This window comes from Haliotis asinina, chromosome 10, assembly GCF_037392515.1.
Source record: "Haliotis asinina isolate JCU_RB_2024 chromosome 10, JCU_Hal_asi_v2, whole genome shotgun sequence".
NCBI classification, from domain to species: domain Eukaryota; kingdom Metazoa; phylum Mollusca; class Gastropoda; order Lepetellida; family Haliotidae; genus Haliotis; species Haliotis asinina.
Window position 1 is genome coordinate 59,692,901 of NC_090289.1, and position 16,280 is coordinate 59,709,180.

At 41.3% G+C, this 16,280-nt stretch overlaps 1 protein-coding gene across 1 annotated transcript; it reads right to left on the bottom strand.

The window, feature by feature from the left end:
• Positions 1–3,199: 3,199 nt before the first annotated feature.
• Positions 3,200–15,767, bottom strand: LOC137298922 (uncharacterized). Its single transcript, XM_067831298.1, has 4 exons — positions 15,724–15,767; positions 15,281–15,406; positions 9,338–10,079; positions 3,200–4,008 (listed from the first exon to the last, which is right to left on the bottom strand). Exons 3-4 carry the CDS (start codon positions 9,570–9,572, stop codon positions 3,908–3,910), a joined length of 336 nt encoding a protein of 111 aa, XP_067687399.1. The 5' UTR covers positions 9,573–10,079; positions 15,281–15,406; positions 15,724–15,767; the 3' UTR covers positions 3,200–3,907.
• Between the last annotated feature and the right edge of the window lie 513 nt (positions 15,768–16,280).

Below are 16,280 nucleotides of genomic sequence, written 5' to 3' on the forward strand. Positions count from 1 at the left end.
GTAGACCTATGTTAGTGGACCTTCTACCTGCACACTTGCAACACAGGCATTATGTTTCAATCACACTTTGGAACTAAGAATACACTAATGTGACAGTTCAATCTCTTCAAAGGGAAGTATTTCAACAAGCGTTTCGCGGAAGGCAGCAGAGCTTTTTAGGACAAACATTTTAACACAAACTCTTGACGCGTGATGTGACTGACAGAAACTTCAAAGACTGTCTAAATCTATGGTGAAAGACGCACACACACTGATTGACATAATGCCCAGTAACTACAAAGTGTACTCGCGTTCCGCGCACATTTTAGCAATTTTTCAACCATTCTCAACTTGACTAGGGGGAAACGTCAGACTTCGTTTCCAACATTAACGTCTTGCCAGAAGAAATGTTCCATCCCACCCACTGGGGAAGAATAGGCTCAAGTATCTCCATGTTTGCCGTCACAAGGAGTGAAAAGACTGATATAGTCTCGACCATAACACACCGTGGGTGTCTCCTGACACTACTGTTCACTGACAACTCATACTAATTAACGAATGTCATATTACATAATACATAGTTCTGAGTACCCGTTCTGGACCTTGTCAGGAACCCGGTTTTGAAACCAGTGTATTGTCAATAGTAAAGTTGCGAGAGCTCACTGCATACAATACTTACTGTTCAGTTATTGGGACTCAACGGTCACTGTTTATACCTTCTACTGTAATGTATTTTGAATATGAACAAATCATGTTCCTTTCGTGGCAGCTTAATGTACATATGGGATATGGTCATTATGTGATGCATAGCAAATAGACTCTTCCCAAATGATCCATGACCTATGACTGTAGACGTCAGTCAGGCCTGTGAGTATGTGTTACACAGAACATATCTGAACTGGGTTTGAGGCAGTGAAGGTCTATGAACACCACTGACTTGTTTTTGTAACTGCTTCACATGTTTGGGGACATCTCACTGTCCCCATGTTGTTGACTGTACCCCATTGTGACAATATCTGAGGCACTCGAATCACGTCATCTATCGCTGCCTCCAAACAAAATGGAAGTCGGACAACTAGCAGTTAAGATCAGCTACAGCATCGAGCAGAAAAATGAGACACATGTTACATATATGAAAATTGATAATATACACGAATAGATCGCCGGACACTAATATAGGCTACTGGAGTTGTCTTCCCATGTTGTCAACCACTTATCTCCCTTACATGCACGTTCGGCTTGGTCACGTGACCTTGTTAGCAGACGGCAGTGTGAACGAAATGGTAAATATCTCTCAAAGAAGTAGACTTCAGACATTGTATGAATCCGGCGTGCGATCAGTTAAGAAACTTGTGAAGTTTCAGGCCTTAGTAGGGCATCAGTTTACAGAATGTTGAAAAGAATCGAAGCAGGAGTTGGCGTAGGACGTCGCTCGAACCTGGGGCCTAATGACAGGAGGGTCGCGCGCCTCGCAGTGCTGCATCCGAACTCGTCTGCCAAACAGATTGCTGTCAAAGCATCAAGTCAAGGTGGCCCTCACGTATCAGAATGGACAATTCGACGCTCATTAAAACACTCTGGATATGCTAAAAAGGTACCGAAGAAAGTTCCCTTGATGACAGATAAGGCTAAACGACTTGAATGGTGTAGAAAGTATGGCTGCCAGGATTTTTCCAATGTGATTTTTACAGACGAGAGTAAATTCAGTTTTACAGAATAACTAGGAAGAGGTGGTCCAAGGGAGGAAAGTGCTTGAAAATGGTACCGAAGTTTCCTCTAAGTGTCATGGTAGGAGGTGGCATCAGTAAACTCTGTGTGACGCCTCTGCTGAAGATGGAGGGCAGATTTGATTCTCGCAAATACTGTGATATTTTACAGCAAGGCGTATTAGATTCCCTCATAGGTTAAAGTGGATTCCCATTCCGACTTCATGAAGATAATGCAACGATCCACAAATCAATTCACACCTTGAGCTGGCTTGAAGCCAATCACGTGACCTTATTAAATTTTCCCGCTGCGTCGCCAGACTTAAAGGTCACATGCAACCAAAACATCAAACATAATTAAAACACATTTATCACTTATTCATGACACATAATATACATTGCTGCTTTTAAAAAAACAAATAAACAAAATTATAAGCGTACAATCGCGATTCAAAAGTGCAATATTTTGTACTTGGGCTTACGTCCCTCGAAACGAAGCCCTCGGGAGACCGAACCCAGTCATAGCGGGTGGATATGCACTCAAGTGTAACGACGGCTTCCGATTGGCTGTTCCATTTGCTGACATGCTGAGGGTTCATTGTGTGTACAGAAAGATGATCTGTTTGATGGGCATTTTCGAAGTATAGCCAGTCACAAGAAAGTAAGATTCTTTATGGATAATAACTTCTTTTTGTGTACTTGATGCGTCGTTTCAGTCGTTTCAGTATGGATTCATATACTGTTGTCAAGCAAAATCATATACACGAAAAGAAGTCGTTATCCATGAAGAATGTATATAGAGATTTTGGGTTTAGAAAATACATGTTCTCTGAATTTGCGCTCGATCCAATAAAAATCATGTCAGTAGAGATGGTAAACTACTGCGTGGCTGGAATCTGTCATTCGTCCAAGTACAAAGCAGGACTTGAATCTGACAAGAGTTTGCACAAGTTTCCGTCAGATCCAGTCATCCGAAAAAAATGTATGTAGTTTGTTTGCAACCCACAGACATAAAAACATGTCATGTGTATCACACTTGCCTAATTACATAATGTGGCAGACACGGGACTCCGGTGCACGAGTCATAAATCAAAATAGGTGTTAAGTTCAAATTGCACGTGGGCAATGATTGAAGCTGTGTATTGCATGTTGTCTTTAGCAGACAGGCAGACAGACACATAGGTGTGAATAAACCAGACACTGAGCTTTTTCTGAGACAAAGACTGCTTACCACAATCAACAAGTTTTTTTGTGACGTAACGAGTAGATTATTTACTTGTTTGTGTACACAACCAAGACTAGACTACTGCTCACGACCTCAGACTCTGGGCATGAATACTGTTTCAAGCTCCGCGAACCTATTCACCGCGCATGCGTTATGGACGCAGCGCAGCACAGTTGTTGAAACCAGTTTTCCCCCCAGCGCTGGGGGGAATTTAGTGAAACGTTTGAACTCCGATTTCGCGGGCTTTTTTTTCATCGCGTTTTTTTCAACTTTATAGGTTGAATTGGCATTTTTTATGATTTGTTTCGGTAAGTGCACACCGAAAGGTACCAGAATCTGCAAAGTTGTATTTTACGTTGCATGTGACCTTTAAGTCCAATAGAAAATGTGTGGCAGATCATAAAGGACAAAGCTGAGAAGTTGGAACACAAAAGCATCCACGAGTGGCGTCATATTATTGACCAGACATGGATGGACCTACCCCAAACTTACCTAGACAATTTAATAGACTCCATGCCGCCCCGAATTCAGCAGTGCATACAGAGAAACGGAGGACTGACCGACTACTATGATATATTTCCTTCAAGGACGAGGCATCAGACACATCTGAGACAAATTTTATGAAATTTTAATATAAAATAATAAAAAAAACAGACAGCACCGTGAAAAGTCTCATTTGTTCTGTTCGATACTGTACTTTGTGTCACTTACCGCTCCCATGGCTTTGGATTACACTTAGTTATGACAAACAGCACAGTTTTTTAATGTCGTCAGCTTGAACAAGCAACATTGAATTGGAAGTACCCCGACCGGTTCTCGTCGTATTTTGATAGAGTATCCAAGCTGTCTCAGCATTTTCGGATTTCTGATGCGTGGATGGTATGATGCCTGATCTAAATGGATCTGTCTTGGACTGTCCTCTGGTGTCAGTTGTCGGTCGGTAATAGTGTCTTCAGTCACACATGAAGTTACTTGCTGACTGCCGCGAATGACAGTGTCAGCTGCCTGGCATGGTCAAGTTGACGGAGTTGTTGACGAAGGGTGTGGCAGAGATGTAGTGTTTAGGAAGATACCACCTATCCTTGTTGGCATCTCGTACTGCAAAAAAAGTAATAAATATAGCAGACAGTATTACCAGTTGGATGTAGGGCGATCCATCATGGCTAATGCTCCGCTCAGAAATATTGAAATATACAACGAGAGTCAGCGACGAGTGAAACAAACAAGCCGTTGAAATATACTGACTGAAAATAAAAACGTAATATGAATTGTTATAGTATATATATATATATATATATATACTTATAGCATGTTATAGTCAAACCAACCTTCGTGCACCTCACAATCGTGCTAAAACATGTTTTTCAAGTGCCATTGGTCAAACAGTCATCGTTGCCCGTGCATTCGATCGCACATGTTCCAATCAACTATACGAAGTGAAAAAGAAACTTTAAAGCACTAACAAGAACAGCCATTTCTTATGCCCGTCTCTGAAATGGGCAGCATGAACGTGGAAGCGGGATGTGGGAACGTCAGAACAGCAGGGTGCAGGCGTCGGACTGTTTATGATTTACAAGCTCAACAAACTGGCACCACTGTTGATCGCCCTAGACCTGGTACACCATGGGTGAAGTCTGCCACGTCTGGTTTTGTTTGTTTGTTTGTTATTTTTTTTCTTAGGGGTTGCCTGTCGGCACGGACCTTGTGAAACTAGCTGCCAGTCGTTTACCATATGGTATTCGACGACCATATCGCGGAACCATTTTGACCCCATTACATCAATGTCAGCGTTTGCTGTGTGCCCGGCGATACCTCATGGACTCAGAGAGACTGGAATAGGGTTGTCTTCAGTGCTGAATCAAGATTTACCGTCAGACTGGCAGTTGGCAGGATGAGAATGTTGAGGGAACGCCGTTTAGCTCAGTTTAGTGTCCAGGAAGTTGACAGGTCTGGGGGCTAAAGTGTCATTGTTTGTGGTGCTTTCAGTGGGATTGCCCGTTCCCATCTTCTGATTTTCAATGGGAATCTTAATGCTTCAGTTTACCGCGACCTGGTGCTAGCCCTCGAACCTATTCCATTCTTGGCATATTTTGTTTAATATATGCTTGTGGACATTTTAGTTTGACTACTAGCATGTAAGCGACAATAACCTTTAGAAACGCCATATTGCGTCATGCACAGTCCTTGGGTGATCCCGAATTCATCAGGTGCGTGCGTATTTTAATCAAACATTAGTGATAGCACGTGACTGTGACAACAATTATAAATCCCTCCCCAACAGTGACATCCGTCAGAAACAAACTACTTCACAAGCTCACCGTGTGTCATATATTTCATGATTATGCATGAATAGATTTGGAAATCATTAAACTAAAAGGCTGTCCCGGACATATCCTCAACAAATTATGTTACAGATTCTGGTATTTTATAAACCGATACTTTATCAGTGTGTCAGTGAATAAATAGATCATTATTCATAATTTCCAAATTTACATATATCCCTAACTATGTTTATCCAGTATATTTTGTCACTTCTATATTAAATGTGGAAATGTCCTCTAAACATCTATCATTTAGGGACATTACAGTAATCTACAAGTCTTTACGTAGTTCAAAATGTCCCCTACAGGTCGATCATTTGGAGGGACATTACACTGTTCTACAACTTTTTACTTAGTCTAAAATCTCTCCTATTGGGAGAGACACTACAGTATTCTACACGTCTTGACTTAGGCTAAAATGTACCCTAGAGGTCGATCATTTGGAGGGACACTACAGTACTCTACAAGTCTTTTATCGGGCTGAAGGTGCTATTTGATTAATCAAACACTTTTGGAGCAGGAATCGTTTAAGTCTACCTGAAATCTTTGTGGATTTCTTCGTTGTACCGTGGCGCAATATGACCAGGCAGCTGACGGAATATGATCAGCCAAGCGATGCAATATGACCAGCAAGCTGACGGAATATGATAAGCCAAGCGATGCAATATGACCAGCCAGGTGACGCAATATGATCAGCCAGGTGATGCAGTATCTGACTAAATAAGTGAAGCGATGTGATCAGCCAGGTGACGCAATATAACCAGCCACCTGACGCAGTTTGTGAGTAGACAAGTGAAGCAATGTGATCAGCCATGTGACGCAATATAACCAGCCAGCTGACGCAGTATGTCACTAGATAAATGACGCAATGTGATCAGCCATGTGATGCAGTATAACCAGGAAACTGACGCAGTATGTGACTAGATAAATGAAGCAATGTGATCAGCCATGTGATGCAGTATGATCAGTCAGGTGACGCAGTTTGTGAGTAGACAAGTGAAGCAATGTGATCAGCTATGTGACGCAATATGACCAGCCAGCTGACGCAGTTTGTGAGTAGACAAGTGAAGCAATGTGATCAGCCATGTGACGCAATATAACCAGCCACCTGACGCAGTATGTCACTAGATAAATGACGCAATGTGATCAGCCATGTGACGCAATATAACCAGCCACCTGACGCAGTTTGTGAGTAGACAAGTGAAGCAATGTGATCAGCCATGTGACGCAATATAACCAGCCAGCTGACGCAGTATGTGACTAGATAAATGACGCAATATGATCAGCCATGTGATGCAGTATAACCAGGAAACTGACGCAGTATGTGACTAGATAAATGAAGCAATGTGATCAGCCATGTGATGCAGTATGATCAGCCAGGTGACGCAGTTTGTGAGTAGACAAGTGAAGCAATGTGATCAGCTATGTGACGCAATATGACCAGCCAGCTGACGCAGTATGTGACTAGATATATGAAGCAATGTGATCAGCCATGTGATGCAGTATGATCAGCCAGGTGACGCAGTTTGTGAGTAGACAAGTGAAGCAATGTGATCAGCTATGTGACGCAATATGACCAGCCAGCTGACGCAGTATGTGGCTAGATAAATGGGGAAAAGTGATCAGCCAGGTGACGCAATATAACCAGGAAACTGACGCAGTATGTGACTAGATAAATGAAGCAATGTGATCAGTCAGGCGACGCAATATGATCAGTCAGGTGACGCAATATGACCAGTCAGGCGACGCGACATGATCAGCCAGGTGATGCAGTATCTGACTAAATAAGTGAAGCGGTGTGATCAGCCAGGTGACGCAAGATGATCAGCCTTGAGACTCAACATACGGCACACAACCAGTTGTGGACGCTGGGATGAGGCTACCGTATTTGGCTACGAAATCGTTTTTGTACGTCCATAAATTCAGTATGCTCAGAAGCTTCTCCGATCTTCTGTACATTCAAATGTTAATAATGTTTCAGTTTATACTGTCCCCCGTCATCCCCATCAGCCTCGGAGTCGGTTATATCTGAGGCGTTCCATATTCTTTCGTCCTCACGATCACTATCCAGCATTCCGAAATAGAGCCATAAGACTGATCTGTGCATGTGTTGGGGAATTATCCTGTTCATTTCCAGTAACAATTAACATAATTGACGATTAAACGGCAAAGTAATCATTATAGTTACCTCCTCTTCATAGCATCTATCCCGAGCGACTGAGTCCATTAGACGAGATAAGACATGAAGTGATCAATCCCAACGTTTGTTTTCAATGTTCAAGACTTTGTCGGCCAATACCTGAGTGAAGTGAAATTCAATAGCTCGAACACTGGGCCGCCAGTCTCATATGGTCATGGTTGAGATGCGCGACTCGATTACCAAGTTTGGTTAAATAATAGGCTACTGGATCGCACGCCCCTCATGTAATAGGTCACAAAGATATCTTGTGAATCCAAACGTCTGTTTCTTTAGGTGAACCTTTTGGGACTAAATATTAAAGGTTTCTCATCCTGCCCCCTCAGACGCCATTCCATTCATGTTGGCTGAGAGGAATGGGCAGCTGGCTCATCACACACCCAGGCACGGTCGTCGAGACGCATCACACTCAGGTGTGTTGGACGTTAATAATGGAATTGTCCAGGATTTCCGGACCACGTTGGGATTTGACTAGTGGCGTACTTCGAACAATGCAATTGTCGCTAAAACTACTTGTCAGGTATTGTGATACAGGTTCTGCAGTTGGTGTAGTCAGGGTGTTTCTCTGATGTCAGGTTTTAAATGCAATTACACTGGGGCTGCGTGCTATCATAACCTACTTATCCCGTTAGGTATTCAGCGGTGTTAAACATACGGCTCCATGAAACATGAAAGACAAGCGTTTCCAGGGGAACCGATACCCTCAGATCACGGAAGGCTGTAAATATCACCGGCACTGATGGTGAATCTGAAGCATCCATGCAGTAGACCCTCCAATTTGTAAGGGATGCAATAGGTAAAGGCACCACAGAAAGGTACCTGCGTCTTAAACTGTCACAAGACGAAGGATGGTTGAGAAGGTCATTAAGGCAGTCACGCACACTGCCTGGTACATCAGTATTATACTTATGTAACCATACTCCACTACAAACGAAAGAATACCCATGTGGGCATTCATGGGTTTGAGTGTTAAGAAAAGTTCGTATGTCAAGAGCTGTTATAGTCAACCCAGACTGTATCACCTATTTCGTCCCATTATCATGCATTTGATGGAATGTTGGTTTGAGTTATGGATCTGGTGATCGACAAATCTGAGAACACGCAATCAGCTGAACCTTCCAGGAAGGCTTGACGCCACAGGACGGGCTGATAAATACAAAAATGCATAGCAAACTAACAAAAACAACCGCAAGGGTGAGATGACAAACACGACGCTCTTTGGTGAGATGACAGACACAATCCATTCTCCAAGAGTCACCACTGTCAATCGTTACAGTGCAATTGTCCTCTTCATCAATCATCACACTGCATTTGTTCTCGCCGTCAATCATCACAGTGCGATTGTCCTGTCAGTCATCACATTACACTTGTCAATAATCACAGTTGAATTGTCCTCTCCGTCAATCATCAAAGTACAATTGTCATTACCGTCATCCATCACAGTGTCATTGCCCTCTCCGTTAGTCATCACAGTGCGATTGTCATCACCATCATTCATCACAGTGCGATTATCATCGTCAGTCATCACTGTGTGATTGTCCTCTCCGCCAATCACCACAGTGCTATTGTCCTCTTTGTCAATCATCACAATGTAATTGTCATCTCCTTCAGTCATTACAGTACAATCGTGCTCTCCATAAGTCAATACAGTGAGATTGTGCTCTCCATCAATCAACACAGTGCGGTTGTGCTCTCCATGAGTCATTACAGTGCAATTGTTCTCTCTTTGACATTTATCATCAAATGCACATTTTGCACCTTCAACGCCATGCAAATGCACCTGCATCACACAAGTACACCTGGTATATATAGATACACATGCACCACACTTGTACACCGGTACGTAGAGTGTTCACCTGCACAACATACTTCGTGTTCTTTCCGTTTTATGACACTTTACAGTACTTACCTAATTGATCTATATGATGAGACATGATTAACGACACCATCACTAGCAATACACTGATAGTGAGCAGAGACAACGACACCACGGCGACTGCTCGAGCTATCAACGTCTCTCGGTGTGTTCGTCCTACAGTCACCTGAGCGGTGGATTCCGTGGACACAAGCCTCTCCCTGGTGTCTCGCACATAGTGAGTAGATAAGATGATGATGGTGTCCTCATCAGACGAATGCGCAGCCATTGGCGGAGAAGTGCCGAACACTTGAGCGAGGCGATATGTCACTGGAATTACACGAGGAATCTTGTATGGGCCCGTGGAACAAACACCTGTGTCATTCAGACATTCATTCACTACAGCGTCTGTGCTCTGGGGAAGCGTGGATCAAGCACCTGTGTCCTTTAGACTTTTATACGCCCCCACGGAACAAGCACATGTGTCTTGTAGATTTCTATATATGACTGTAGAACAAACATGTGTCCTGTAGATCTGTATACGTCACTAGGCAGACGATTGTATGCCTTTTTCCCATGTATCCCTCAGATATTTATGTTTCACGATCAAATGGCTCATGACCACTGGTTTGAATCCTGCTTGAGGCTAGCGTACTGCCCTGTTGATGGAACGGGTGATCTTTCATGTTGTGGCAAGTCGCCATGTCACCTTCACGTCAATACTCAAGGGCTAACGACGTCGGAAGACACTGCTTACGTGTCTAGGAGTTCCGTAGATTCCTTTCTTCATCAGGATCTGAAATGAAACTGTTTCTTGAAAGTCAGGGTTAGGGTCTAGGTCACTGAAAATGTTCTGTTGACGGAGTTTAGACAGCTTTCATTCCTTCCTTATTCCCCCAAACTGGCGCCTCTTTTATATGTGTGTTATCCTGGCAAACCCTTTGTTAATTTGCTTAATACACGTCTGTCTTGCTCCGCCCAGGCCATTCCCTGAATATACTGCAATGACAATCAGGGAAGATACATTAAACAAGTAACGCCTTAATCAGCTTCTAACCTTTGGTAAGTAAGCAGATACATTTCCTGGGTATTACCCCTCACAGTGATAGTGGCTATTACGACATGTGTAATTAGTCAGTCTTCAGTATGCCTATCTAGGAAGCTTCTCCCGGGGCGTGGTCGATAGACATTTAGCGCTAAACACATATGATACCAGGGGTTTAAGCATCACCGTGGATTGTGCCTGTAATCGCCTGCTTTCACAAAACACATCACCGATGGATACATCGTTTGTTCGATATGCTGGATCTGTTCGCATATATTCAGAGGTATCTGATGTAATGCCATACCCATGTGGCGATTAAGTCCTACTGTCTGAGGACACCTGACATACAGATTACCAGACGCTGTACTGGACTACTGTCCAGTGGGATGGCAATAGAGGGAATTGGTGGGGCGTTCATAAGAGGTACAGAAAACATAGATAGGTGCAATTCCTAGGGCACTGGTAACACAGAATATACGTCAACACAAACTGTACTGACGATACTATACACGGACGATGCTGACAGTACTGACATGTGAAGGGTTATTGTCAGCTAGAGATTGAAGGCAACTTAAAGATGACTAACAATACATAACGTGCTGTCAAAAACTGACAATAATAGAAGCAAACATAGTACCGAAGGTAATATAACACCAGAGGTCCAGGTAATACCGTAAGTCTAGATAATACTGGAGGTATATATAATACCAGACGTGCAGGTAATGCTGTAGGCACAGATGATACTGGAGGTATGAATAACACGAGAGGTATAGATAATATTGGAGGTACAGATAATACTGGATGTACAGATAATATTGGAGGTACAGATAATGCTAGATGTACAGGTAATATTGAAGGTACAGATAATACTGGATGTACAGATAATATTGGAGGTACAGATAATACTGGATGTACAGATAATATTGGAGGTACAGATAATGCTAGATGCACAGGTAATATTGGAGGTACAGATAATGCTAGATGTACAGGTAATATTGGAGGTACAGATAATATTGGATGTACAGAAAATATTGGAGGTACAGATAATGCTAGATGTACAGGTAATATTGGAGGTACAGATAATGCTAGATGAACAGGTAATATTGGAGGTACAGATAATGCTAGATGTACAGGTAATATTGGAGGTACAGATAATGCTAGATGTACAGGTAATATTGGAGGTACAGATAATGCTAGATGTACAGGTAATATTGGAGGTACAGATAATACTGGATGTACAGATAATATTGGAGGTACAGATAATATTGGATGTACAGATAATATTGGAGGTACAGATAATGCTAGATGTACAAGTAATATTGGAGGTAAAGATAATGCTAGATGTACAGGTAATATTGGAGGTACAGATAATGCTAGATGTACAGGTAATATTGGAGGTACAGATAATGCTAGATGTACAGGTAATAATGGAGGTACAGATAATGCTAGATGTACAGGTAATATTGGAGGTACAGATAATACTGGATGTACAGAAAATATTGAAGGTATAGATAATACTGGATGTACAGATAATATTGGAGGTACAGATAATGCTAGATGTGCAGGTAATATTGGAGGTACAGATAATATTGGAGGTACAGATAATATTGGAGGTACAGATAATACTGGATGTACAGATAATATTGGAGGTACAGATAATGCTAGATGTACAGGTAATATTGGAGGTACAGATAATGCTAGATGTACAGGTAATATTGGAGGTACAGATAATGCTGGATGTACAGATAATATTGAAGGTACAGATAATACTGGATGTACAGATAATATTGGAGGTACAGATAATGCTAGATGTACAGGTAATATTGGAGGTACAGATAATATTGGATGTACAGATAATATTGGAGGTACAGATAATGCTAGATGTACAGGTAATATTGGAGGTACAGATAATGCTAGATGTACAGGTAATATTGGAGGTACAGACAATATTGGATGTACAGATAATATTGGATGTACAGATAATATTCGAGGTACAGATAATGCTAGATGTACAGGTAATATTGGAGGTACAGATAATATTGGATGTACAGGTAATATTGGAGGTAGAGATAATGCTAGATGTACAGGTAATATTGGAGGTACAGATAATGCTAGATGTACAGGTAATATTGGAGGTACAGATAATATTGGATGTACAGATAATATTGGAGGTACAGATAATGCTAAATGTACAGGTAATATTGAAGGTACAGATAATACTAGATGTACAGGTAATATTGGAGGTACAGATAATACTGGATGTACAGATAATATTGAAGGTACAGATAATACTGGATGTACAGATAATATTGGAGGTACAGATAATGCTAGATGTACAGGTAATATTGGAGGTACAGATAATATTGGATGCACAGAAAATATTGGAGGTACAGATAATGCTAGATGTACAGGTAATATTGGAGGTACAGATAATGCTAGATGTACAGGCAATATTGGAGGTACAGATAATATTGGATGTACAGGTAATATTGGAGGTACAGATAATGCTAGCTGTACAGGTAATATTGGAGGTACAGATAATGCTAGATGTACAGGTAATATTGGAGGTACAGATAACATTGGATGTACAGATAATATTGGAGGTACAGATAATGCTAGATGTACAGGCAATATTGGAGGTACAGATAATATTGGATGTACAGAAAATATTGGAGGTACAGATAATGCTAGATGTACAGGTAATATTGGAGGTACAGATAATATTGGATGTACAGAAAATATTGGAGGTACAGATAATGCTAGATGTACAGGCAATATTGGAGGTACAGATAATATTGGATGTACAGAAAATATTGGAGGTACAGATAATGCTAGATGTACAGGTAATATTGGAGGTACAGATAATGCTAGATGTACAGGTAATATTGGAGGTACAGATAATATTGGAGGTACAGATAATATTGGAGGTACAGATAATGCTAGATGTACAGGTAATATTGAAGGTACAGATAATACTAGATGTACAGGTAATATTGGACGTACAGATAATATTGGAGGTAGAGATAATGCTAGATGTACAGATAATAATGGAGGTACAGATAATGCTAGATGTACAGATAATATTGGAGGTACACATAATATTGGATGTACAGATAATATTGGAGGTACAGATAATGCTAGATGTACAGATAATGTTGGAGGTACAGATAATATTGGATGTACAGGTAATATTGGAGGTACAGATAATGCTAGATGTACAGGTAATATTGGAGGTACAGATAATGCTAGATGTACAGGTAATATTGGAGGTACAGATAATGCTAGATGTACAGGTAATATTGGAGGTACAGATAATGCTAGATGTACAGATAATATTGGAGGTACAGATAATGCTAGATGTACAGGTAATATTGAAGGTACAAATAATGCTAGATGTACAGGTAATATTGGAGGTACAGATAATATTGAAGGTACAGATAATACTGGATGTACAGATAATATTGAAGGTACAGATAATATTTGATGTACAGATAATATTTGATGTACAGATAATATTGGAGGTAGAGATAATACTAGATGCACAGAAAATACTGGAGGTACAGGAAATACTGGAGGTACAGATAATGCTGGAGGTACAGATGACATTGGAAGTACAGATAATACTGGAGGTACAGACAATACTGGAGGTACAGACAATATGTATGATACAGAAAATATAGAGGGTTGTGGGGGATAAGGTGGTTCCATGCATTGGGTAGGTAAACACCGCCGTCTCTGTTGATTGAGGGCTTGTTGCGCTTGATTGCAGTGGCTTCTAGGAGCTTTCGTCTTTTGAAGCCATTAGCGTTCCTAACTAATGTCCTAGTGTTGTCCCAAACAACGTTGTGACCTTGTATAATAAAGAAGTTGTTTGGGACAACACATTATTTATTCCCAGTGATTAACCTTTATCTAAACATTTGTACCTGTAATTCGTTAACCTAATCAACAGGAGCCCGCATGCCAATCAGTTAAGCCAATCAGTTAAGCCTGTACATCAGTAGAAGCCTGTACATCAATCAATAGAAACCTGTATATCTTGTTACTCATTGTTATCTGTCTACTGTTATGTGTATATATACTACATCCCTTTAGATTCACCATCACTTCACCTGAAGAAGAGACTAGGAACTGTCTCGAAACGTTGTGACCTTGTATAATAAAGAAGTTGAACCATAAAGTAGTTTTAGTTTATAGAGGGTTATGGTGAGAGTTGGTTGAACATTGGATAGTGGTAACACGGCGAGAACTCTTTTGGTGTAAGATGGTGGTTTCACAAATGATACAGATAATTTAGATGTTCGTTTGTCACAAATTATTCAGATAATATTGTGTGTACAGGTAATAATTATCAAAGATTGAGGTAGGTTGCAAGTAAATCGTTAGGTACAGATAATACAAAGAATGCTGATATGAGAGAAACAGAAAATGCACGTGATGTTGACATGACTGATGCAAGAGCGGTGTATCACGGAGGACACGAAGGTATCTTCGCTGTGTTGTACTGATTTCTTTCTGAAAGAAATCTATTTGCTAATTTTACCAGTAAGCTGACAATTTGTGTAGTGAAATGCGTTTATTGCCCGTTCTCCACTTTGACAGCCAGCGATACGCCACACTTCAGGAACTGTGGTTTTCCGCCCAACCCGGACCTTTGCACACGGACTTTCAAGGTTTATATATTCCCGTCTCAATGAAAACCATTCGCCTTGTTAACTTAATGTAAGATAGACACATGCAGTTGAATTTTGCCTATTTCAGAAAAGTCCGGTAAATCGGCAACATGAAGCAGACCGACTGTAAAATACGTGCCGTGAAGTCAGACTATTGTCCACGACGAACATAATCACATAATAAATGAATGACAGAATTATCAGCGATATTATCTACATGGGCAATGTAGATTACTGTTTCACTGCCATTCATAACTTCTTATCACCATGACAACTCACATGAATCAGTGGTCGAGTCGTTCAGCATAGGTGACTACTCCACATCTGTTCCTGCAAGCACAGACACACACTGCTCTGAGCCTGACTACTGCATGAGCCATCACGCTGACACAAATCCCTTATCATCTGAAAGGACAATCGTATTGATTTTATATCAAAGAGTATCATATCACGTCGACTACAATCAGCATCAAGACATTAAAGGTACACTATATGAAGCTAAGTGCATCTGCAAAGTGCTTCATCTAACAACATATTAAATCATTTTTCATGAACGAAAATACTGACTTCAGGGTCAACATTTCATCATGCGTTCACACCAAGCAATAAAGGATCCCCATGCTATATATGATAATCATGGATAAGATATAGATAGAAATAAACAAGGGTTCCCAGTGACCCCTAGAGGCTGAGTACAACAACTTCACATTGAAGATTACTACCTGTATGATACACGGGTCTCATTGTCACGACATCTCACGACATCTCACGACACTTCCCAGTGACGAGGAACCTGAAGATAATGATTCATTGAAAATCGAGTGCTTCTGCTTGACGGCGCCGCATATCGACTCGACAAACGTTCAGCTAATGAAGAGGTCTGTGACCAACGTGGTATTGCTGCAGACGTTTAGGTGAAGGCAACGGTCTCCACTGTTACTGACACGTGCTGCATTGTCATGGACGTGCATGCGTATGTATGCGTGGCCGGTTGCACTAACCCAGACTTCAGCTGGTTTTATCAGCTCACTGAGATACCAAGCAGCAGTTAGAATGAATACACTACCCAGACACACTATAATAACTCCGAGACGACCACTCCTGGTTTTACCCATGAATGCCGAGTACCAACAAGTACCATATTTGTTTGGTGTGAGGTTATCAAACCCGCCACCTTCCGTTGTACGGTTGGACGCTCTAACTACCACACCACAGAGACGGCATGTGCATGTATGTGTGTGTGCGTGCATGGCAGTTCCTTCTACATTTACGTGTGCAA

Coding starts and splice junctions, on each gene's coding strand:
- LOC137298922 (XM_067831298.1), bottom strand. CDS start 9,572: ATGGCTGCGCATTCGTCTGATGAGGACACCATCATCATCTTATCTACT. Junction 4,009..9,337: donor TCATCATATAGATCAATTAG/GTAAGTACTGTA, acceptor CTTTTTTTGCAG/TACGAGATGCCAACAAGGAT.